Source organism: Ictidomys tridecemlineatus, chromosome 3 (assembly GCF_052094955.1).
Source record: "Ictidomys tridecemlineatus isolate mIctTri1 chromosome 3, mIctTri1.hap1, whole genome shotgun sequence".
In the NCBI taxonomy this organism is placed as follows: domain Eukaryota; kingdom Metazoa; phylum Chordata; class Mammalia; order Rodentia; family Sciuridae; genus Ictidomys; species Ictidomys tridecemlineatus.
In genome coordinates, this window is record NC_135479.1 from 59,666,592 (window position 1) to 59,693,156 (window position 26,565).

The 26,565-nt window shown below is 43.9% G+C and overlaps 1 protein-coding gene across 2 annotated transcripts; it reads left to right on the plus strand.

The window, feature by feature from the left end:
- The first annotated feature begins 5,737 nt into the window (after nucleotides 1–5,737).
- On the plus strand, nucleotides 5,738–25,121 carry LOC120884238 (uncharacterized). 2 transcript variants are annotated; one of them, XM_040269627.2, is made up of 8 exons: nucleotides 5,738–13,488; nucleotides 14,661–14,732; nucleotides 18,065–18,292; nucleotides 22,168–22,349; nucleotides 22,680–22,781; nucleotides 23,738–23,859; nucleotides 24,075–24,169; nucleotides 24,410–25,121. In XM_040269627.2, the coding sequence occupies exons 3-8, from the start codon at nucleotides 18,286–18,288 to the stop codon at nucleotides 24,631–24,633; spliced, it is 732 nt and encodes a 243-aa protein (XP_040125561.2). In that variant the 5' UTR covers nucleotides 5,738–13,488; nucleotides 14,661–14,732; nucleotides 18,065–18,285; the 3' UTR covers nucleotides 24,634–25,121. The 2 variants fall into 2 exon arrangements, with proteins under 2 accessions (XP_040125561.2, XP_077899047.1); XM_078042921.1 differs by having other exon boundaries at nucleotides 18,065–22,349.
- Nucleotides 25,122–26,565: the final 1,444 nt, after the last annotated feature.

Sequence of the window (26,565 nt, forward strand, 5' to 3'; positions counted from 1 at the left end):
CTGTTCAGCACCAGCCTTAAAACCTGCCCATCAGTGGGGACAAACAACCTCTCAGTAATATGTGTGTTGACATTCAGAGGTTGAACATCTTTGACAGTTACTCAGTGCAGTGATTCCCTTTTGAATTGCAGGGATTTGTTCTTTGTCTCTGTGAGGTTCTGTGTGTCCCTGGGATATTAACCTTTGATTAGTCTAGGGTTTTAAGGAACACTTTGCTACTTGTGAATTGTCTTTCTAAGTATCTATATTCTTTTTTTTTTCTCCATCAGGAGTTGATATGTGACTTCTGATCCTTAGGTCAGAAGAAAATATTTTCAACTTCAATGTTATGAAAGTATTTTCTAAGAAACTCTTTTTACATATGAATGTAGAACTGCTAGGTGGGTGGCACATGACTACCCAAGTGACTCAGGAGGCTGAGGAAAGAGGATTCAAAGTTGGAGGCCAGTTTTCCTATCTTACATCCTCAGCAACTTAGTGAGACTCCATCTCAAAAAGAAAAAAAAAAAACTCGGAATGTGGCATAATGTTAAAGTGCCCATGGGTTCAATCTCTAGTACTTAAATAAAGAAAACAAAACAAACAAAACAAAAATAAACAAATAATAGAAAACCTAAAAATCTTCGATCTATATGGGATTTACCATTCATAGAAAATTCAAGTGTGAACAGTCCCTTCTACTTTTATGTGGTCAAACAGAAGGTGGCCTGCAGTGATGTGAAAAACTCAGAGGAGGCAAATCCCAGGGAGAGAATAATGACAATTCCCTGGAGACTAGCAGGAGGGAGAAGGGGAGGGAGTAGGAATGGGTACTAGATACAGGACAATGGGATGCAATTAAAGCTCAAAAGCTGGATTGTTTTAAAACAATATAGTCTTAAATTTTAAAATGTTTGAACAAAAATATAAAAAAATAGAAAAAAATGAAAGGTGGAGAGGGAAAGGGCATCTCTGGGGTGGGAACAGGTGCAGGGGGTGCTCAGTGGGTGGGGCTGGTTGTGGGGCCACTAGGAGCCACAGGCCTGAAGCTGCTGTTGAAGGTGGTTCTGACCCTGGTGCTCTCTCAGGTGGTGGAGGTGATTATGGAAGTTGAGCTGGGGTTTCTTATCTCTTCCTTTATCCTTACGTGTCCGTACAGACTACTGTATGTATGTTTCTAAGTGCTTTATTATTCTTCTTGGCTTGTTGTTGGTATTACCATAAAGGTTGTCTCTGTGTACTCTTCTGTTCTGTTCAGCACTGGTGTTGAGATTTATCTGCCTGATGACATGGAGCTGGATGTTGTTGTTTCTTCCTTTGGGATGTATTCCCTGTTACAAAGCAAATTTATCTTTTCTCAAGCCATTGAACTTAAGAGGTATGTGTGTGTGTGTGTGTGTGTGTGTGTGTGTGTGTGTTTCCAAATATAACTGCTTTAAGTTTTAAAAGGTTTAGGTTTAGGCCAGGCTCAGCAACGGAGCAAGCCCCTGTTCTCAATGAAAAAGAAAAAGACCATGGATGTAGCTCAGTGGTAAAGTGCCCCTGAGTTCCAGCCTAGTAACAAAGAAATAAGAATCAAAACATAAAAAATTTTTTAGACCTGTATGGCATTTGCCCTTCTGAGGAAACATAATTAGTCTCTCAAAACTTTATGCAGCCCAGAAGAAATCAGACTGCACTGGTTTCAAAAATACAGACTCAGCATATTGCATATTAGAAGCTAAGGGGTCCCTGGGCCTAGCAGGAGGGTGGGGATGCAGTGGTCATGGTTACTGAATTCCGGAAAATGTTCTGGAACTCCATAGTGGTGACTAGTGCACAGTTTAGAGAAGGCACTTGATGCCAAGTAACTGAGTCTTTTAACAATGAAAACAAATCTTTAATTTTAAATAATAAAATAATAAACAAATACAATAAAAACAAATAAACAAATGGCCTGGGAGAAGACCAGAGGCTCTGAGTTCCCCTCTGCATGCAGTGCTGACTGAAGGGCCAGCAGGAGACATTGGTCTTCATTGTCCAAGGCAAGTGCGTCCAGCTCCAGGTCTCTATCAGATGGTGGAGGTGGTGGACCTCGAACGGGAGCTTCCACAAGCACCAGAGCGGCTAGATGAGTAAAGGTCCACTGACTATCCATGTTAGGTCCAGGGACAGAATATTCCCTACTGCCTTTCATACAATTCCACACACAAACCCAACACCAGGCAGTGTTCCCAGAATGCACAGAGACAATGACATCTCTGTCTCTCATTGTTCCTGCCCCGCCCCAGTTCCTGTGCAGTATGCTCTGCTTGTCCATCCTTGTCCCATTCTGACATACTCAGAACACCTCCTCAGTCCTCCTCACCTTCGGCCTGTTCCTCCATGGGCTCCAGGTTTTCTGTCAAGGCTGGGACCTGGTGTCCTTGGTCCTCCACCTCGGGGCCTGTGACAGTGACCTGGCTGTGGACATTACCAAGTGAGACAAATGCAAGTGAGTGAGGAGGAGACCACCCAAGAGGGATGGGGGCAGCAGTATGAGAGGCCTGGCCTTTCCTACCATGAGGTCAGTGACCTTGGGACCCCACAGTTCAGAGGAGAGGGCTGAAGCTCAGAGAGGCCCAGGGCCAGTTCCAGCACTCACAGCTGTATGTGACCCTGTCACCCTGGGCAGGGCTTACCTTCCCAACATTTGGTACACCTCTTGTTGTATGGAGGAACTCGAGATGGTTGAGGCCGAAGAGGATGATTCAATGAAGAAGATGGGCTCCAGGGTGTCCTCCAGGTCCCCCGGGGAGTATGCCTGAAACACATATCCAATGCTGGTATCATTTCCTCTGTAGCCACCTTCTTGGTTGGGACATTGAGGAAACAGAGTCAGTGCCAAAGTGACCCACCAGAAGTGTCTGGGGATGGAGTCCAGTGCAATAGCCAAAGCTCATAGGGGCTTGTCCCACAGAGGGACAGGAGACTCCAGCAGAGCAATGGCTGGCAGAGTTCTCAGTGGAATTGCTGAGGGGATAGTTAGAAACACAGCAGCTTCAGGCCAGTGTGTTGGCTGAGCAGAGGTGGCAGCTGTGTGCATTGGGAGCTTATCCCCTGAGTCCCACCAGCACATCACCCTCTGGAGATGGGAAAACAGGCTCATTCCACACAAGAGGGTCCCTGTGTAAGGACACTCAAGACATCATTCTCTGTGGTGCTGTTGAAATGGCCCCAGGAGGGAATGAGGTCCATATTGCACAGCCCTGAATGACTGTGGAACTGAGTCCCCTGGAAAGTAATCAGGCCCCAAGTCCCTAGCTCATGCTTTCACAGTCTGGGATGTGTTCCTTCAGTCAGCAAGTACCAGAGAAATGGATGAACTAGCACAAGCCTTGTGATGTTTCAGCTAAATGCAGCCCTAGTAATCCTGATGCTGTGTAAGACTTGGAGAGTGTGTGGAAGGACCGTCAGGCCATTGCTACCTGGGAAACTAAGCTAATAGTCATTTGGATGGCAGATACAAATCATCAGAGAATTAAAATCACACCCATGTTGCTGTTCTGATGTTTTCACAAATATGTTAAAAGTGACCTTGGATGAGTCCAAGAATGAGGCAGGCAGAGAGGGTGGGGAGGATGGGCCAGGATTTGTTGCTCAGATTCCTCATGGTGGGGACTCTGCCCCTCCACCTGCCATTCCTACCAGGAAGGTGGTCCTGGTGATATCTGTGCTCTTATTCACTTTTATTCTGCTCTGTCCCCTGCCAGTAGAGTCCCCTCTGTTCCGCACTCACCCTGAGGCCCAGCTCCTGCCTACTGGTGCTTGGCTCTGGATATTTTTCACTGGACGTGGAGTTGGAGGTGAAGCTGTAGCTCCAACGTTTGTGGAGGATCAACTGTGGAAAGAATGGAAGACAGTGCCTGGTAGCTGGCCTGGAGCCCCAGCCCCTGCTCGCCTCCATTCAGGGTGTTTCTGCCCCTTGTGACCTTCTGCTCCCCCGACCTCAGACAGACCCTGTGTCTCAGTCTTCTACCCGGTAGGACAGGAAATGACACTGGGTGCCCAGGATGTACCCTGGACACTTTCATTGCCCACCTTTAGTCTTTTCCTGGGTGTGACCATGATGTGACAAGAGGCTCACAAAGTCACACCTCCTGCTTCCACCTCAGGTCCCTATTCTCCCCTACTGAGGAGCAAGGTGGTGGGGCTCTGCAGGGCTACTCACAGTGATAGTCTCTCCCGGATGTACTTCCCCAGGGCTTTCAGGTGTTGACCTAAAGCTCCTCCTCGCACTTGCAGGACTGCCATTTAAAGTACTACCACCAGCAAGGCACTGGCAGCAGGATCTAAAACAGCATCGCAGTTGTTTCCAAAGGTTTTGTCTTCGGGGTGTCCAGAGGATGGGCTCTGGGGAAGGGGCCGTGCAGCCATAGGGGGAGTTCTGGCGGCGGGGCCTCCTAAAGGGTCGGCCTCCACAGGGGAAGCAGGAAAACATGTTTTGGCTTTCAAAGTATTTCACCAAATGAGCTGGGAGGAGGCGGTTGCTAGAATGTGAGTGCCTGGTTACTGGGTTCTAAGTTCTGTTTGGCTCTATGACCAAGGAAGGGAGGCCATGTCGTGGGGGTTCCTGGCCTAACCCATCCTCCACATAAGCCCATGTGTGTCCCTCTGTTGGCTCTCCTCCAGCCCCATGACTTTTTATCTGTGTACACAGCCAACCCGAACACTGGCCCCACATCCCTTGACCGGCCTGGGTGCAGCCAGGGTCCCAGCTCTGAGGAGACACAGCTAGGTTTCAACCCAGCTCCTCCTCCTGTCCTCTCATGGGACTGTGGACAAGTCATCGTGTCTCTAAGGCTTAACCAGTGTTCCCCTGCACAGGGGCGTCATCCTAGAATCTACTTCCTAGCAAAGTCACCAGACATGTGTGAGATGACACAAACCAGGTTGTCACATGTCTATAATGCACAAAAGTAGAACTAAAATATTGAAACAGAGTCAGTCACATAGAGTAGAGCTAAGAACAGGCCTGGTCTCCTCCCTCATGACTTTGAAAATGCCATTTTCCTTCCTGGCCTTCTTTCTCCATCTGTATCTTGAGGGGGTTGAAAGGCAATTAGTGGGGATATCCTCACCTCCCAGAGCCACCCACCTTGTTACCTTGTTCTCTTTGGCATGACTGAGAGTAAGCACATCCCTGGGCACCTTAGGGACCCCCAACAATGAAATTCTGGCCTTTTCCTCCTTTCCATTCTCTGCGTCCCAGCCAGGGTACATGGATACGGGCTGCCCTTATTCCATGGAAGTGCTGTCTCTCTCCTCTTTTTCACAAGCTTTTGGGGGGGCATAGCTATCAACATGGAACAACAACTGTACAAGCACATGGTTTTCATCTCAGAGACTAAGAGTAGGGAGGCTCCAGGTGGAAGCTCAAACCCTCTCACACTGGCTGCCTCCACCATCCTGAATGCAGAGATTCAAGCTAGAAATAGACAACTCCACCAACTGGAAGAAAAGAAGACAGTTCTAAGAGACAGTTTTTTCTTTATTTCTTCTCTCTGTCTTCTCATCCATTCTTCACTACCCTTCCCCCCCTCTGTTCCTCACAACCTAAACATATGAGAAACCAAGAACTTGCATGAAATACGACCTTAAGGACTGAATCAACAGAATAATATAATATAGAGGAATTGCGTATGCCCCACCTCACCCCCTTTTTTTCTTATTTACTTTCTCCCTCTCTTTTTTCTTTCCTTGTTATTCTATTCTTTTTTCTTCCTCCCTCTATCCCACTTTCAACTTCCTAACTTTTACAATTTATACATAGGGTAATTTTCTAAATACAGATAGGAGTTTGAATTTATACATTGTTCTGTAAATTACCCCTGTCTATTCATTAGAGTTCTCCCCCAAAGTTGCTAAGTTAGATTAACCCCATACTCTTACTCTTTTCCCCCTTAACCTAATGTCCTACGCCTGACCCTCAGTTCTCTATATGCCACAAGAAATGGTATGCCTGTTATGAAACTAATGACTATATTCTAAATAATAATTGAAGCCAACATCTGTAGACATAGAGTCTAACTATAAATGTATTAATAATGAAAACTTGCTCATAGATGATGTATTATTGATATTGGGAACTGTTAACATTGTCTTTCTCCACAAAAGAGTTTGGAACTATACAAGAGCAATATAAATATATAGGGGAAAAATATTAACACAACAGTCACACAGAGCTGGAAAGATACATGAACAGTATGAAAAGACAAGGAGAGAAAGGACCACAAACAATGCAGGACAATTCAACATTAGAAGAGGTAACATCTGCAGTGGAAGGAATGTCAGGTAAAGATTTCAAGATATACATGGTCAGATGATCTGGAGTCTCAAGGAAGACATTAGACAGCAAATGCAGACAATGAAAGATCACTTTGACAATGAATTACATAAACAAATCCAAGAAGCAAAAGATCAACTCTACAGGGTGATAGAGGTTATACAACAAACAAACAAACAGACAAACCAGAAATCCTGGAAATGAAGGAAATAATAAACCAAATTAAAAAGTCAAATGAGAGTATCACCAGCAGAGTAGAACACTTAGAAGATAGGACATCAGACAATGAAGACAAAGTATATCATCTCGAAAAGAGTGTAGACAGCACAGCGAGACTGATAAGAAACCACGAGTAGAACATCCAAGAAATATGGGAGAGCTTAAAGAGACCAAATTGGCATAAGGAAGGTATAGAGGTACAAACCAAAGGAATGAGCAATCTGTTCAATGAAATACTATTAGAAAACTTCCCAGACATGAAGAATGAAACAGAAATCCAAATCCTAAAGGCCTACAGGATGCCGAATGCACAAAATCACAACAGATCCACCAAGACACATTATAATGAAGATGCCCAACATACAGAACAAGGAGAGAATTTTAAAAGCCACAAGAGAAAGAAGAAGATTACATTTAGAGGTAAACCAATTAGGTTAATGGCTGATCTTTCAACACAGCCTCTGAAAGCTAGAAGATCCTGGAACAACATATTTCAAACACTGAAAGATAATGGATTTCAACCAAGAATCTTGTATCAGGAAAATTAAGCTTCAGGATTGAAGATGAAATAAAAACCTTCCATGATAAACAAAAGTTAAAAGAATTTGCAGCCAGAAAACCAGTGCTTCAAAACATCCTTAGCAAAACATTACATGAAGAAGAAATGAAAAATAACAATGAAAACCAACAGTGGGAGGTAGTACAGTAAAGGAAAAACTAATCAAAGAGGAAAAAATCAAGATAAATAACAAAAATAAACAAATATGGCTTGAAATATAAACCATATCTCAATAGAAACCCAAAATGTTAATGACTTATACTCACCAATCAAAAGACATAGGCTAGTAGACTGAATTAAAAAAAGATCCAACAATATGCTGCCTACAGGAGACTCATCTGATAGGAAAAGACATACACAAACTGAGGGTGAAAGTTTGGGAAAAATCATACCACTCACATGGACTTCAGAAACAAACAGGGGTGTCCATACTCTTATCAAATAAAGTAAACTTCAAGCCACAGTTAATCAAAAGGGATAAAGAAGGACATTACATACTGCTCAAGGGAACCATACACCAACAAGACATAACAATCATTAATATATATGACCCAAACAATGGTGCAATTATGTTCATCAACAAACCCTCCTCAAGTTCAAGAGTCAAATCAAACACAATAATCATGGGTGATTTTATCACACCACTCTCATCACTGCACAGATCTTCCAAACAAAAGTTGAATAAAGAAACTATAGAACTCAATAACACAATTAATAACTTAGATTTGATTTCATATATAGAATATATCAACCAACATCAAGCAGATACCCTTTCTTAGCAGCACATGGATCATTCTAAAAAAGACCATATATTATGCCACAGGGCAACTCTTAGCAAATACAAAGGAGTAGAGATAGTATCATGCATTTTATCTGATCATAATGGAATGAAATTGGAAATCAACAATAAAATAAGGAAGAAAAATTCATACATCACATGGAAACAGAACAATAGGCCACTGAATGAACAATGGGTTACAGAAGACATTAAGGAGGAAATTTAAAAATTCTTAGAGGTAAATGAGAACACAGACAACAGCATATCAAAATCTCTGGGACACTATGAAAGCAGTATTAAGAGGGAAATTCATTGCATGGAGTTCATTCCTTAAAAGAAGAAAATGCCAACAAATAAATGACCTCACATTAATCTCAAAGCCCTAGAAAAAGAAGAACAAATCAGCAGCAAAAGCAGTAGAAGGCAAGAAATAATTAAAATCAGAGCTGAAATCAATGAAATCGAAACAAAACAAACAATTGAAACAATTGACAAAACTAAAAGGTGGTTCTTTGAAAAAATAAATAAGATTGACCTACCCTTAGCCATGCTAATGAAGAGAAGAAGAGAGAGAACCCAAATTACTAGCATATGGGATGAAAAAGGCAATATCACAACAGATACTAAAGAAATACAGAAGATAATTAGAAATTATTTTGAAACCTTATACTCCAATAAAATAGAAGATAGTGAAGGCATTGATATATTCCTTAAGTCATATGATCTTCCCAGATTGAGTCAGGAAGATATACACAACTTAAACAGACAAATAGCAAGTGAGGAAATAGAAGAAGCCATTAAAAGATTACCAACCAAGAAAAGCCCAGGACCGGATGGATATACAGCCGAGTTTTACAAGACCTTTAAAATTAATTCCAATACTCTAGAATCTATTTCAGGAAATAGAAAAAGAGGGAGTACTTCCAAATTCATTCTACGAGGCCAATATCAGCCTGATTCCAAAACCAGACAAAGACACCTCAAAGAAAGAAAACTTCAGACCAATATCTCTAATGACTATAAATGCAAAAATCCTCAATAAAATTCTGGCAAATTCGATACAAAAACATATCAAAATGATCGTGCACCATGATCAAGTGGGATTCATCCCCGGGACGCAAGGTTGGTTCAACATACAGAAATCAATAAATGTAATTTATCACATCAATAGACTTAAAGGTAAGAACAATATGAACATCTCCATAGATGCAGAAAAAGCATTTGACAAAATACAGCATCCCTTTATATTCAAAACACTATAAAAACTAGGGATAACAGGAACTTACCTCACATTGTAAAAGCTATCTACACTAAGCCTTAGACCAGCATCATTCTAAATGGAGAAAAACTGAAGGCATTCACTCTAAAATCTGGAATAAGACAGGGATGTCCTCTCTCACCACTTCTATTCAACTTAGTTCCTGAAACTGGCCAGAGCAATTAGACAGATGAAAGAAATTAAAGGAATAACTATAGAAAAAGAAGAACTTGCAATATTTACTGATGGTATGATTCTGTACCTAGAAGACCCAAAAAACTCTATACCAAGAAACTTATAGAACTAGTAAATGAATTCAGCAAAGTGGCAGGATATAAAATCAACACCCATAAATCAAAGGCATTTCTTTATATCAGTGACAAATCCTCTGAAAAGGAAATGAGGAAAACTACTTCATTCACATTATCCTCAAAAAATAAAATAAAATATTTTGTAATCAACCTAACAAGAGGTAAATGATCTTTACAATGAAAACTATAGAAACCTAAAGAGAGAAATAGAAGAAGACCTTAGAAAATGGAAAGATCTACCTTGCTCATGGATAAGCAGAATTAATATTATTAAAATGACTATACAACAAAAACACTATACAGGTTCAATGCAATTCTGATCAAAATCCCAATGGCAATCCTCATTTAATAGAAAAAACAATAATGAAATTCATCTGGAAAAATAAGAGACCCAGAATAGCTAAAGCAATTCTAAGCAGGAAGAATGAAACAGGTGATATCACTATATCAGCCTTAAACTATTCTACAGAGCAATAGTAACAAAAACAGCATGGTACTGGCACCAAAACAGGTTGGTAGACCAATGGTACAGAATAGAGAACACAGAGACTAACCCACAAAATTACAACTACCTTATATTAGACAAAGGTGCCAAAAGCATGCACTGGAGAAAGGATAGCATCTTCAACAAATGCTGCTGGGAAAACTGGAAATCCATATGCAACAAGATGAAATTGAATCCCTATCTCTCACCATGCACAAAAAGTTAACTCAAAATGGATCAAGGAGCTAGGAATTAAACCAGAGACTCTGCATCAAATAGAAGAAAAAGTAGACCCTAATCTCCATCACGTGGGATTAGGCCCCAACTTCCTTAATAAGACATCTCTAGCATAAGAATTAAAACCAATAATCAACAAATGGAATGGATTCAAACTAAGAAGTTTTTTTCTCAGCAAAAGAAATAATATGTGAGGTGAATAGGGAGCCTACATCCTGGGAACAAATTTCTACCCCTCACACATCAGATAGAGCACTAATCTCTAGGGTATATAAAGAGCTCAACAAGATAAGCACCAAAAAAAAAATTTCACAAATAACCCAATCAATAAATGGGCCAAGGACCTGAACAGACACTTCTCAGAAGAGGATACACAATCAGTCAACAAATATATGAAAAAATGCTCATCATCTCTAGCAATTAGAAAAATGCAAATCAAAACCACTCTAAGATTTCATCTCACAGAGCCTGCCAACCTCAGACATCCTTCAGAAATTTCCCACCTGCCACCCATGAGGTTAGCACATGCTGGCTTCAGAGGCCCCTGTAAGGGTGGTGAGGGGTGTGGGCACTCTCAGCTCACTGTCTAAAAGTGAGTGGGCTGCTTAGGAGGGCTCAGTGTGGCCTGCTCACTGCCTGTGGCTCCCACTGACCTGGGAGTTGTACTGCTCTGGGTCCACTGTGCCACATCCCTGTGTGCACAGAATGGCTCTCCCTGTGGCTGGCAGAATGGGATTCCCACAGATGCATCGCCTGGGGGAAATTCATGAGTGGTAGCCAAGATTTGTGGCCCCCAACTATATCCTCTGTGACCCCACTCTCCAGATCATGGAGCTGAAGAGTCATGGGAAGTGAGTTTGGGCCCCAGGGACTGAGAGAGAGCTATAAGGAAGATGTGGGCAGACACCAGGATGGTCTTTGGCAACTCTCTGGTGGGCTTTTTTCCCTTCTGATATTAAAAGGAACACCCACAATACAATTTCATAAAGGTTAACAGGCATCATGGGAAAAGTGCTGCATCTGGAATCCCACCACCCACGGCAGTCAGCTGACAGGTGGAGGAAGGCTTTGGCCATAACCAGGGTTTGCTTCCTTCCCTGAAGCCTCTATTTCTACTCAGGAATTCTACAGGGAAGATGCCAAGAATTCATGTGACTATGGAAGGACCATTAATGTCCAGCACTTCCAGAGTGATGAACCTGGTTGAAGAGCAGAACGTGACCTATGGGGGTACTGTGGACATGGTCTCCTGATACATAGGTGTGGGCTTTGCCCTCTGAGCTTTGCCAGGCTGCCTGGTCCTTCAAGTTCCCACCAAGTCTGCAGCAAGCAGCACAGATATTTGAGAAGCAGGCAAAGCCCTCTGAGGAGTATAAATGGCTCTCACCAGTGGGCTTGGGGGGCTCTGTGGCTCTCAGCAGGCAGGAGCTGAGCTCCCCTCCTAAGAAGCCCCCACTCCAGCCCCAGAACCCCACCTCCCACAATACCAGAGAGGGGCATTCTCTCACTGAGAATCAGCAGGGATGTGGTCAGTAGAGGCCACAAGCATCCCCAGTGTGCAGGCCGGGCTTACCAGATGGGGCCCCTTTGGACCCCAACTTCTTAAGAACACAGAAAAGCTCCAGGAGGGATGCAGGTGTCTGGAAGGTGCCGTGCCTTCCCCCTCGATGTTCAGACCTTCCTCACTTGGTGAAGCACAGTCCATACTTGTTCCCATGGTCAGGGATGTGCCTGGGGCCGTGTGAAGAGCACTCCAGGACCTCACCGCTGTCCCTCTGTCAGCTGTGCAGCCTCCCCTGTGGGAGAGTGGAAGCAGGAGCTGGACACACACTGACTGGGTGGACGGGGATCAGCACTGATTCCGGCTCCTTTTCCACCTCAGCCTCCACCAACCTCACAGACATGGACCCCAAGTCCCAGGTGATGCCAGAGGAGACATTTGGGCTGGAGATGACATCAAGTGTGTGCACAGCCTGGAGGAGGACATCCAGTTCAACAACTGGGGCGAGAAGCCCCTGGCTCTCTATGTATTCTCCACCAGTGACCCTGTGGGCCTCAGAGTCCTCCTCCCTGGGTCCTGGGGTCTTGGTCACTGCACACTCACATGCATAGAGGATCCAGGAGGCCTCAGGCATTTGGATTCAAATTGCAGCTTCTCAGTTCACTGGCTGTGTGACTTTCAGCAAGTCACTTAACATTTCTGAACTTTTTTTTTGGTCTCATCTCTAAGATCAGGACAATAGTGTCACTGAGAAGTTTGAATGAGGTGTTTATTGACTCAGTGCCCTCCACATGGCCATGAGAGCAGTGGCATCTCCTCTCTCCCCAAGGGGTGCTGAGAGCCATGTGATATTTAGGAAGGGCTGGAGATGATGGCTGGGGCTCTGGCTGCACCAGCTCGATCCTTGTGACTCTAGAATGTGCTGAGGTGGGGCAGTGAGGGAGCCTGAGGCATCCTCTGGGCAGGAGTGAAGGCCAGCAGCTGGGTCCTGAGGCAGGAGAGAAAGAAAATGATCAGAGACATGGAGCAGCAGAGTGACTGCCAGTGATGTCATTGTCCATGTGGCTGTGCAGTTCTTGACATCTGGCAGCAGAGGTGAGTCTAGGTCTGGGATCACTGCCTGCCTGCCTCCTCCGAGGCCCCCAGGGTCCCACAGGGTCACAAACCGATCTGCAACATCAGGGGGTCTTGTGGCTCCTACAACCCCGACCTTTGACTCTCATAAACCTCTCTGGTTTGGTCCTACTGCAGACTTACTGGGTCCTAGAGGTCTTCTAGTACACAGGCTTGTCCCATGGACAGTTGAATGGGAACAAGGTTTCCATTTGGAATGGTGAGGATATTGTTGACTAGATGGCGGTGAAGGTTTTCCAAAGTTACAAGTTTACTAAATCACACTGGGTTGTACCCTTCAGAATGGACAGAGGGTGACTATTACACGTGAATTTTACTTTAGTAACTCAGGGAGAGAGTTGAAGGTGAGCCATCCCCAGCCATGAGGGGTTTCTGAAGATCCCACCTCAGTCCCAAAGAGTAGAAGAGCTGAGGAAAGCCCTGATCATGGGACCTTCCCTGAACTCTCCCCTTCCTCCCTGGCTCTGCTCTGGCCTGAGAAGTCGCGCGCATCCACGCTCCACACCCACAATTTTGAATGGGGAGCAAAAGGAACTGCTATTGGTCCAGCCGGTGGGGCTGAGCACTGATTGGCTGAGGCTGGCAACGGACCTGCAGGCGCGCAGAGAGCCGTTGAGGACTCGCTGTGTGGCAGTTCCCCAGCCCTGGGCTCAGTCAGCGTCTTGTCAGTGCCTGGGGAGCACCACAGGAGCGCCCTGGAGCCAGGTGCTGCTGTCCAGCCCCAGTGAGTGCCAGAGGTCTTGCAGGAGGCTGGGGAGGGGACCCTCCCTCTTAGTGCCTGGTCACTCAGGCTTGCCCAATTCACCTCTTGTCCCCGTCGGGTCTGGCTCCTCCTCTGTCCTCAGGGTCAGGTTCCTCAGTCCAGGGTTTCCTGAATTCTCCTGAAACACCCTCACTGATCCGTTGTACCCTGATTTCAGGCCTCTGGGTTCTGTTTTGAGTCAATGGATTTGCATTTAAAGCCCTCTTCGCCCCCACAGCCCCTGATCATTTCCAAAGAAATCATTTACCAGTGGATCTACTTCGTTGAAGCAGAATTGGGGATCTAGGGTCCTTAGCACCTTCTGTGACATCTTTCCTTTTCCTCATATCCCGAGAAGCCATTCCAGAGACTCTTAGAAACAGAAGAGTCAAAGCAGAGCGTGGCCCTGGGGTGTCCCATCTATCTTCGTGACTTTGCAGATCTGAACATGTCATCTCTGTGAGAACATTGTCCCCACACCTTGTGCGTGTGTTAACAATATCAAGCTTGGTTCTCATGATCACAGTGGCTGGACCCCACTGGATGTGTGCCGGGTAGTGCAGGGGTCAGTCCATACACAGAGCAATCTTTCCAGTGGGAATAGCCACTGCATCCTTGAGGGGAGTTGCTGGCCTGCAGAGGAGAGTTCCTCTGGGGGCCTTTCCTGGCTCTGGCTCCTCTCTCTTGACAGCCTGGTGCACCAAGTGGGGGCTGTTCTCATCTCCCTCTGTGGACTTGCTCTAGCCCTTGATTCCTGGCCCTGACCAAGAACTTTTTCTCTTAAATGAACCTATTTTTTTATGTGGCCAAGGCTGTTTCTCACTTGTTAGGTCCAGCTATCATTCTGATAGCCAGGAAGCAAAGGGGAAAGAGGCAGGAGTCATAATATCCCCTTCCTTTGCATGCTCCTACTGACCTCACTGTTTCCAGTAAGGACTCCCTGGGAGTGATTCCACCAAGTCCAGATAGTACCTCAGGCTGAAAGAGGTAAAACATTTGGGTCTTTGGGGGCACTTATCATATACCCTTGGCACTGTCTGCAGTGGCATCCATAGGCTACCATGAGAAGAAGACATAACCTGCCATGCTCCTTTTTTCCAGAACCACGACAATACTAAATATTTATGATTCTATCTATTTTTTGAATATTATAGAAGCAGTGAGAAAAACATCAGGAAACAGAGGAATATTCATGAGATGCTGATGTTGAGTAAGGAGCACATCAAGTAAGTATGAAAAATGCTTGAGCTAAAACGTGTATGACTTTTGCTTCTGTGATAATTGAATTTGGAAGTGCTTACTCCAGTTCAGTTCCTCTAAGGTGACTGTGGCAGAGAAATAAATGTTTCTTTTTTTTAGTGCATATTTCTTGAGTTTTGAGGATGCACTTGTTTATTGTGATCCAAGGTGGGGCTGCTCCACCCCAGGCAGATCAGCAGAGCCAAACAAAGCATGTCCTGGTGCATTCTGGCCTGCTTGGCTGTCCCTGTCCCACAGCCAAGGAGCATGGGCCAGCTAAATGGGGCCAGGCAGCACCTCAGTTGAGCTCTGCCTGAGGTAGGTTAGTTGAGCCTCCTGCTGCCAGGTGGCTGATGCCTAACTCATGGAGATGTGCACTTTGTCACACCCTTCCCAGCTCTGTTGGGACAGTCCTGGCACTGCCTATTCCTGCTTTCCGCCCCAGTGGGCTGCCCGTAGTCTTTCTAAAATTAATTCTTTTTAGATATCTCAAAATACACTCTCCTGTCATTTGTATGTAAAAAGAATAGACAGGATAGTGTATTTTGAGATCATACATACATGAAATGTAACTTATTCTAATTAGGATCTTTTTCCTGTGGTTGTACATGATGTGGAGCTACACTGGTTTGTGTTCATATACAAGGAGAGGAAAGTTATGCCTAAGTCGTTGCACTGGCTTTCCTATTTCCATTCCCCTTTCCTTCCCTTTCTTCCCCTTTGTCAGATAATCTAATGAACTTCTATTCTTCCCATCTGCCCCCTGCCTTGTGGCTTAGCATCCACATATCAGAGAGAACATTTAGCTGGTTGTTGGGAATGACTTATTTCACTTGGTACGACAGTCTCCAGTTCCATCCATTTACCAGCAAGTGCCATAATTTCATTCCTCTTTATGGCTGAGGAATATTCATTGTGTATATAAACCATGTTTTCTTTATCCATTCATCTGTTGAGGGGCAGCTAGGTTGGACCCATAGCTTGGCTATTGTAAATTGAGCTGGTGCTGGTGTAAATATTGTTGTGATTTTTGATGGTGGAATTCTTTCTCCTGAAACTTGACTGAACTTGTTCTAACAGTTTTAGTGGAAATTGTAGTATTTTTGATGAATAGGACTTATCATATGCCAACAGAGACAACTCTTTCTTCTTCTTTTTGGTTTGGTGCCTGTTATTTCTTTTTTGTGACTCACTCCTCCAGCTGGGACATCCAGCACTATTTGGAATAGAGGTTATTGAAGTGTGGGCATCCTCACCTTGGCCCTGATCTTAAATGAAAAGCTTTCATTTTTCATCTGTTTGATATAGGTTAGGGTTATTGTTACCTTGTGCTGCATTTCTTTTTTGCCATATTTTTGGAGGACATCCTATTGACATAATATGATTTTATCATTTATTCGGTCAGCATGGTTTGTCACATTAATTGTGTTTTTTGAAGCATTTTTGCATCCCTGGGATAAATCCCCTTGATCCTAGTATATGATTAATTGAATGTGCTGTCAGTTGGTTTACTTGTATTTTGTTATTTATATTTATGGAGGTATTGCTGTTGCTTTGTTCTAACTGCATTTGGCTTTGGCATCTCATAATTCTTTGCTTATAAAATGAATTTGGAAGTGCTTACTCCAGTTCATTTCCTCTAAGATTTTAAAGAGTATCCTTCTTAATTTTTTCTTAAGTGTTTGATAGAATTTACCAGTGAAGCCATGTGGTTCAGGACTTTTTGGAGAGTTTTTTTGATTATTAATTAATGTCTTTATTCATTATTGGTCTATATACCTGCTCTCTCTCTTTTTAATGATTCAGTATGGTAGATGTGTCTAATTTTACTCATTAATCCCTATCCTCAAATTCCTATGCCTAGGAAAAGTTTCATCTACTTTCTATATCTTTCAATTGACATATTCTGAGGATTTCATATAGATGCAAACATATAAAATATTTTTGGCATAATTTTTTTCAGTTTGCAAGAAGTTTTAAATCATGCCACGGGATGTGTCCCTGGTGGAGTAGCACAGGGGTGTTTTGAGGTTGTGCCTTTCATTTCAAGCTTGAGACTCTGACCTTCTAGCAACTTTCATGAGCAAGTTGCTCACAAAGGCTGAATGTGTCCTGCTGTTGCAGCTGAGAACTGCACCTGGCTCCTTCCCATTTAAGGTTGTCTCTAAATCCTGCTGAAGTTCCCATAAAGGAACTTCCCTGAGTGGAAAGGGGTTCCATGGCTGGATTTAGAGCCACCAAGCTCTAAACTGGGACCAATTCCTCTAATTTTCTGAATCTCATGAAGAGTCAGGCCACTTTTCTGTGAAGCTGAATTATGGAGCTGGAAGGGCTGGTACAGTTGTTCCCTGACCCTTGGTTCCTTACCAGGGACCACAGTGGCTTCCAGAACTGTGTGATCTAATCTTAACTTACCACTGCCCTTCTGTGCTGCCAGGCCTGCCTTCTTCATGAAGGCGCCAACTCCACAAAGAGACTTGAGTTGTGAAAACTGTGGCCAATATACTAAAACATGTACAATTTACTAGTCTTATAACATTATAGTGTCCTTTATTACCAAGTTGTTATAATTATTATAACAATAGTAAAGAACACACCGACTTGCACAGGATGGAGAGAACAGGAATGATGAATATCTCATGGGGAGGGCATAGTTCCATGACAGGAAGACTGTGTCTTTCATATTCTTAGTTCATGTTGAATTCTGCACTTTCTTCTTTTGTATTGTTTCATTTTTTTGGTGCTGGTGATTGAATCTAAAGGTACTGTACCAAAGAGAAAAACCTCCAGCACATTTTCTTTGTAATTTTTGAGTCAGGGTCTCACTGAGTTGCTTTTGGCCTAGCTGCTGTTCTGGGGCTGGCCCTGAACCAGCCATCATCTTGCCTCAGCCTCTGGAGTTGCTGGGATCACAGGTGTGCAACACCAATACAGGCCTGCAGTTTACTCTTAAGAAATATTAGTTTTTTTTTAGTAAATGCCCTTAACAATGAAACTCCAGAGTTTACTTTGTGTGTGTGTAGAAAGGGATAAAATTTAATAAATGCAGTTTTATATGATTGAATATTATTTTATAATAAAATTGTTTATCAATTAATTAAGAAAAAATTCCCCACTTTTTGCCCATGAGAGCATCATTGATGACTGGGCAGATCACTCAAGGTCCCTCTCATGAGTCTCTGTGGCCCTTTCAGTCTGTCTCACATTCTCCTACACAGGTGCATCTACATATATTTCTGGGGATGTTTAAATTATAGAAACATCCTTTTAAAACTGGTGATCTCAGTACAGACATCATGAATGCATCATTTTTTTTCAGGTAACAGATTCCTTGCCCCTTTGCCTGTGGGCACAGGCAGACCCACCTCAGCAGCTGCACAGGTTTCTCTGCAGCAGATTTCTCCACCAAAGACCTCCACATGGGTGATAGTGGGGGCTTCAGTTCCTTGCTGTTCCAACATCTTCTGTGAAGGAGTCTTCCAAAGAAATCTTGAAAAATGGTGCCAAGTCCATAGGTGGAATTAATCCCCAGCATTAGCCATGCTAGGTAAAGGTATACTCTTGTAGAAATTTGTTGGTTGTTGACAAAGAGTTCTGTGTCCATGGCCCCATCTCCCAGGGGATGCCTCCCACATGTTCACCAGTGCTGGCCATGAACCAGTCAGTGTGAAGGAGGCAAATGCTACCTCAGTATCGTGTGTTTTGTATGGGTTCACTGGGAGGTTGAATGTGTCTGACATTCTCTGCCCAATGGGGTGATTTCATTTTAAATTCTAGGAGTTTGTCTTTTGTCCTAGAAGGAAAGTTGACTCAGGAGGTTTGGGTATCCCTAGGAGCAGTAGTCATTTCCTTTGTGGCACCTGACACTTATGTCACAGAAAAGATGTTCCCAGCCCAATGTTATAAAAATATTTACTGTGGGGCTTTACTTTTTACATATAACTTTGACATATCTGGTTTTTCGACTTCTAACCAAACAAAAATGTAATCAATACCTTCAATATTATTTGGCCAATAGAAATCTTAGTGCACTGATGTGAAACAAACAATCAAAAAATCCGGGATAAGAATCTCACAGAAAGATGACCAGAGGAAGGGAGAGGGACTTCCTATGGGTAGAGGATGAGGAAATGTCTCTGGACCTAGACGGGTGATGGCTGCATGACATGAAGATGTACTTCACTGCACTGAACTAAGCATTTCAAAATGAGTAAAATGTTAAATTTTGATTAAAATTAAAACAAACTACTAAAATAAAAAGGAAAACAAATAAAATGGTAAGAGAGCGGAAAGGTCACTCTGAGAGAATGTTCAAGTAGCTCAGAAACTGGCACTAGCTGTGGATCCACTTGGAGCTCCAGTCCTGGTGCTGCTCCAGAAGTTTCTGCCCTGACTCTCTCTCTGATGGTCAAGGTGGTAATGGGACTGGAGCTTAAGCTTAAGGGGCTTTACCTAAGGTTTTCTCTAATAATTCCAATATTATGATCTTGAGTTATCCATCCAGGAGGTAACCGTACCAGCATTTCCATACCCACTCTGCCTATTTGTTTCTCCGTAGGAGATAATGAGACCTATAATCCAGGCAGTCCCTTCTGTTTTGCTCTTGCTAATGAAACTATTGTAGATAACTCTAAGAAGTCATATGTTGGGCTATCTCACAGACCTTAGAGTGATAGTTAATGCCACCTATAGCCACAGACTCCCCCATGGCAAATGCAAGAAACCCTTGCTGCCAACATACCCAATAACACTTTTTGGAAAGCCCCCCCTCAGGTAATGATGTCATCCCATAGAATCATTGTGTTACTGCCGTACCTTGTCTCCTTGATAAGAGGAATTTCTCTGGGGAAGAACAACATCTATGGGTCCTGGTAACCACCATCATTGCTACAGTGACTGTGCTGCTCCACAGTATCCAGACTGCTCAGACTCAAACAATTTGTCTACTGCCATGGCAGAAGCCTTTTCCATTTAAAATGACTTAAATAAACTGTCCTGAGCCGCTATTGTAGTCATTTAGCAAGAACTAGGCCTCCACCAGGAACAACTAGATTTTCTGTTTATGTTGCAAAGGCTCATTTGTGACCTTGAATTCCATAGTATTTGTGTCACCAATATGCTGTGTCTAAAAATGTAACCTTACACTTCTCCAAATTTTCTCAGTATATTAAGAGTTCTTGGGAGGCAAACTATATTATGACTATGCATAACCTTGCTAAGGCTTTGCCAAAATCAGTGAGACTAAGGTGTCTATCTTGACAACCTCTTCATTCTTCCAGGGATTGACTGAACATTGGAAAAATGTTAATATTAATCTGATAGCCAAATTAACTAATCCTCATAATGCTATTACCCTGGTATTACTGTTTATAATAGTGATAATATTTTCTTGTGTTGTGAGATGCTTATGTACCCATGTAAAGGCCACCGAACAACAACAACAAAATAAAAAACAGCAATGCTGGGCTGAAGTCCTTGCAGCATACTCAGAGGGGGGGGGAGATGTGGGGACAAGTGCATGGAGTACTGTATACATGGCATACACTAAGGGTGTCTGAGTGGCAGGTGACTCCCCTGGTGCTAGGCATGTGAGTGGCAAACCATTTACCCTGAAGGCACCGCCCTGGGCATGAGGCCATGGGTTGCAGTCCCTGTGCTTGCTCCACAGCCCACTCCTCAATTGGTTGCTGCAAGGGTAATTAGCAGAAATTGCATTGGTGGCTGCTTGTAACCTGCTTAGCTACTGCCTGAGTATATATACATGGTAACTGCAATAAAATCAGATCTGCTTCCTGCTTGGTCTCCAGAGGTCTTGATTAGTGACTCTGTAGCCACACTCTTTCTCTACACTGTTCTGTGGACCTCCTTGCTGGATGAGAGCTCACACAGGGAGGCTGAGGCAGGAGGATAATGAGTTCCAGGACAGCCTGAAACATTCAGCAGGATCCTGTTTTAAAAGAATAAAAACTGAAAAGAACTGGGATGTAGCTCAATGGTAAATCACCCATGTTTTCAATTCCCAATAGCACACTCATGCAAAAAATATCATATAGAATTATAATTTGTACATCATAAAATGTTATCATTTTACATGGAACATTGCCATGCTTTATGAGAAATAGAATTTTTCCATAATTGTGAAAAGTTCTCTCCCTCATTTTCACAGGTCCCAGGCAAACCATCGATTGGCCTTCTGTCACTATACACTGATTTTAATTTTACTTTTATGAGAATCTCACAGAAAGGGTCTCATACAGTTTTTCAGTCTTTCCTGTCTCACACAATCTTTCATGTATTATGTCACTCTATTTTCTTTGAATGCTGGTGATCAAATCCCAGGCCTTGAGCTTTCTATGCAAGCACCTACCACTGAACAACATCCCTAATCCAGTCCTCACACAAACATTTCTCAGAAGCACCCACATTTCAGGATTTCATTTTATGAATATATCACACTTTGTTTATTCATTCCCTGATCAAGGGACATTTTAAATACTTGAAAATCACACAAGAGACATGTGTTATTTTCAATGGTGGAGACTATGTTTAAAGCTGCTATGAATATATACATACAAGCTTCATGATGCACGTTTTCATTTCTCTTGGATAAGTATGTAAAAGAGGGATTGCTGGGTCTTAATGTTTGTATGATTTTATAGGAAACCAAGACACTGCTTAACAAAACATTGAACCATTTTAGATCCCTGCTAGCCACATATGAGGAGTCCCCCCACAGCCTCACCAACAGGATTGTCAGTCTTTGTGGCAGTCAGCTATCTGTCACTGTCATAAAATACCTGAGATCACTGAGATAGAACTTGAAAGAAGAAAGATTTGTTTGGCTCAAGGTTTCTGAGGTTTCAGTGCATAGCTGCTTGGCCCTATTGCTTGGGCCTGTGACAGCACAGCATGTCACAGTGGGAGGACATGGTCAGGAAGCAGTTCACCTCACAGCAGCCAGGAATCCAAGTGACAGACAGGAAGGGCTGGTTTCCCAATGTCCATTTTTAGGGCACACTCCTGATAACCTAACCTCAACCTAACCTCCTCCCACTAGGGCTCATACACTGAAGATCCCATTCCTCCAGTAGCACCAGGGATTGGGGACCAAGGCTTTGACACATGGGCCATCAGGGGAGGCTTCAGGCCCAAACTATAGCAGTCTAATTCTTAAGCATTCTGTTGCTCAATGGTGTGTCATTGGGTTTTAAATTTACATTTTTCTTAAGGCTACTGACCCTGAGCATCTTTCTATGACACTCATATATCTTATTTATGTTGGTTTGTCTCTGTGTCTTCTATTTTTGTACCATTGGTCTACATGTCTATTTTGGTGCTAACACCATGCCATTTTTGTTACTATTGCTCTGTAATATAGTTTAAGGGTCTTATATTGTGGTGACTGCATGGCCCCTTCCCCAGACCCAATCCACTGGACACCCCAAAGAAGGAACTTTTGGAAACGACTGCGATGTTGCTTCAGATCCTGCTGCCAGTGCCTCGCTGGTGGTACTCTTCCAATTGCCACTCCTACAAGTGGGAGGAGCAGCTTTAGGTCCACACCTGATAGTCCTGGTGAGGTACATCCAGGAGAGACCATCACTGTGAGTAGCCCTGCAGAGCCCCACCACCTTGCTCCTCAGTAGGGGAGAACAGGGGCCTGAGGCAGGAATAGGTGGTGGGAGATTCTGAGCCTCCTGTCCTATCACGGTCACCCCCAGGACAGGGATAAAGGTGGGCAATGAAAGTGTCCACAGTACATCCTGGGCACCCAGTGTCATTTCCAGTCCTACAGGGTAGAAGCCTGAGATACAGGATCTGTATGAGGTCGGGGGAGCAGAAGGTCACAAGAGACACAAACACCCTAAATGGAGGCGAGCAGGGGCTGGGGCTCCCGGCCAGCTACCAGGCACTGTCTTCCATTTTTTCCACAGTTTACCCTCAACAAGGGCTGGAGCTGCAGCTTCAGCTCCAACTCCATGTGCAGGGAGGAATATCCAGAGCCAAGCACCACTGGGCAGGAGCTGGGCCTCAGGGTGAGTGCGGGACAGAGGGGACTCTACCTGCAGGGTACAGAGCAGAATAAAAGTGAATAAGAGCAAAGACACCACCAGGACCACCTTTCTGGTAGGGTTGGGAGGTAGAGGGGCAGAGTCCCCACCATGGGGAATCTGAACAACAAATCCTTGCCCATCCTTCCCACCCTCTCTGCCAGCCTCATTCTTGGACTCATCCAAGGTCCCTGTTCCCATAATTTTGACAACATCAGAACAATGACATGGACATTATTTCATTTCAATTTTCTGATGGTTTGTACTCTGCCATCCAACTGACTGTAACTCCAACACCCAGGTGTCCAGGTGACAATGGCCTGACGGTCCTTCCACACACTCTCCAAGTCTTACACAGCATCAGGATTACTAGGGCTGCGTTTAGCTGAAATATCACAAGGCTTGTGCCAATTGGTCCACTTCTCTGGTACTTGGGTCTCAAGGACACCAGGTCTCAAGGAAAGCAGGATCTGGGCCCCCAGGACCTCACCACCTTCCAGGGGGACCCAGGTTCCACAGCCATTCAGCCTTTCAGGGCTGTGGGACCTGGACCTCATTCCCTCCTGGGACCATTTCAACAGCACCACAGAGAATGATGTCCTGGGTGTCCTCATACAGGGACCCTCCTGTCTGGGGTGAGTCTGTTTTCCCATCTCCAGAATGTGGTGTGCTGGTGGGACTTAGAGGATAACAACTGGCCTGATGCTGCTGTGTTTCTGACTATCCCCTCGGCAATTCCACTGTGAACTCTGCCAGCCATTGCTCTGCTGGAGTCTCCTGTCCCTCTGTGGGACAAGCCCCTATGAGCTTTGGCTATTGCACTGGACTCCATCCCCAGACACTTCTGGTGGGTCACTTTGGCACTGACTCTGTTTCCTCAATGTCCCAACCAAGAAGGTGGCTACAGAAGGGATGATACCAGCAATGGATATGTGTTCCAGGAATACTCCCTGGGGGACCTGGAGGACACCCTGGAGCCTGCCTTCTTTTATGATTCATTCTCTTTGGCCTCAACTATCTCAAGTTCCTCCATACAACAAGAGGTGTACCAAATGTTGGGAAGGTAAGCCCTGCCCAGGGTGACAGGGTCACATACAGCTGTGAGTGCTGGAACTGGCCCTGGGCCTCTCTGAGCTTCAGCCCTCTCCTCTGAACTGTGGGGTGCCAAGATCACTGACTCATGGTAGGAAAGGCCAGGCCTCTATACTGCTGCCTGTTGGCTAGTCTCCTCACCCCTCACTTGCATTTGCCTCACTACCCACTTGGTAATGTCCACAGCCAGGTCACTCTCACAGGCCCCGAGGTGGAGGACCAAGGACACCAGGTCCCAGCCTTGACAGAGAACCTGGAGCCCATGGAGGAACAGGCTGAAGGTGAGGAGGACTGAGGTGGGGTATGAGTATGTCAGAATGGGACAGGGTGGGACAAGCAGAGCATACTGCACAGGAACTAGGGCAGGGCAGGAACAATGAGAGGCAGAGCTGTCATTGTCTGTGTGCATTCTGGGAACACTGCCTGGTGTTGGGTTTGTGCATGGAATTGTATGAAAGGCAGTAGGGAATATTCTCTTCCTGGACCTAACATGGATAGTCTATGGACCTTTACTCCTCTAGCCGCTCTGGTGCTTGTGGAAGCTTCCGTTCGAGGTCCACCACCTCCACCATCTGATAGAGAACTGGAGCTGGATGAACCTGCAGTGGACTATCAAGGCCAACACCCCCTGCTGGCCCTTCAGTCAGCACTGCATCTAGAGAGGAACCCACATCCTCTGTTCTTCTCCCAGATCATTTGGTTATTCGTTTTTATTGTTTGTATTTATTATTTTAGTATTATTTAAAATTAAAGACTTGTTTTCATTGTTAAAATTCTCAGTTATGTGCCATCAAGTGCCTTCTCTAAATTGTGCACTAGTCACCACTATGGAGTTCCGGAACATTTTCCGGAATTTGCTATCCATGACCACTGCCTCCCCACCCTCCCTCTATTCCCCAGCGACCCTTAGTTTTCTAGTCCTGTGATATGCTGAGTCTGCATTTTTCAAACCAGTGCAGTCTGATTTCTTCTGGGCTGTGTAATGTTGGAAGGGACTAATTATGTTTCCTTAGAAGGGCAAATGCCATACAGGTCAACGTTTTTTATGTTTTTATTTTTATTTTTTGTTACTGGGCTGGAACCCAGGGGCACTTTACCACTGAGCTACATCCATGGTCTTTTCCTTTTTCATTTTGAGTCAGCCTCTTGCTGGTTTGCTGTGGCTGCCCTAAACTTAAACCCTTTGCCTCAAAGCAGTGTTATTTGGAAATAAAAAAAATACTACTACTACTACTACTAATGTCCAATGCCTGGAGAAAAGATAAATCTGCTTTGTAACAAGGAACACATCCAGCAGGCAAAACCAAAAATGTCCAGCTCCCTGTCATTAGAGTTTGTGATTCTCCACACCAGTGCTGAACAAGAGAGTATGTGGAGACATCATTTATAGTAACATCAACAAGCCAAGTAGAATAATAAAGCACTTAGAAATATATACACTTGCAGTAGATCGTAAACATAAGATAAAGGAAAAGATAGGAAAATACAGCTCATCTTGCATTACCAACCCACTTGAGAGAGAGCTCCAGGTTCAGAAACAGACCTGTGGCTCCCAGTGGGCACACAGCCTGGACCACCCATTGAGCACCCTCGTCGCACCTGCTCCCATCCCAGAACTGCCCTTTACCTCTCCTATTATTTTTTTCTTTTTTTGTATTTTTATTGAAACTAATTTATTTTAAAATGTAAGACTTTTTAAAAAATGTTCAAAAAAGCTAATTGGCTTTAAGTGCATTACACTGTCCTATGTCTGGTACCCACACCCACCCACACCTGCTCTCCTTCCTGCTTGTCTCCAGGGAACACCCTCCCTCTGATATTTTTCTTCTTCATTTCTCATGTCATTGTAGTCAGACTTTTGTGTTTGTCCACAGAATATTGGCAGGGACTGTTAATTAATTTTCTTTTAATGGTAAATCTCATATAGATCCAAGATTTTTAGTTTTTTTTTGTTTGTTTAATTAGTATTAGAAATTGAACCCAGGGGCACATAGTGAGTGCCTGAGTGCCTCATCTCCAGTTTTTTTTTTTCTTTATGAGATGGAGTCTCACTAAGTTCCTGAGGAGCTCCCTAGGTTGGGGAAACTGACCTCCAACTTTAAATCCTCCTTCCTCAGCCTCCTAAATCACTGGAATATCGTTATGTGCAGGTCTAAGTGTATATGTAAAAAGAAAGCTTCTTAGAAAATACTTTAATTACATTTAAGTTGAAAGCATTTTTTTTTCTGACTCAAGGGTCAGAATTCATAAAGGAAATGACTGCCTCCTGATAGAAAAACAAAAAGAACACAGATACTTAGAAAGACAAATTACAACTAGCAAAGTGTTCCTTAAACAACCAGAGACATGAAAAATTGTGCTCTATATTTGTAATAAGAATTTAATGCATTCTGCTGTGAAACATAAATAAAACTTAAAATAAAATAAAATTGGACCCTCCCCCCAAAAAGCTTAGACTGATATAAGATTAACATCCCAGGGACACATAAAACTTCATGAGAAAATCATTTTTCTAGGGGAACAAATAATAAATTCCTGCAATTCAAAAGGGAATCACTGCACATAGTAACTGTGAACCTTTGAATGTGGACACACCATGGTCAACACACTTACTACTGAGTTTGTTTGTCCTCATTGATGGGCAGGTTTTAAGGCCCCTGCTGAACAACCCTGGTGA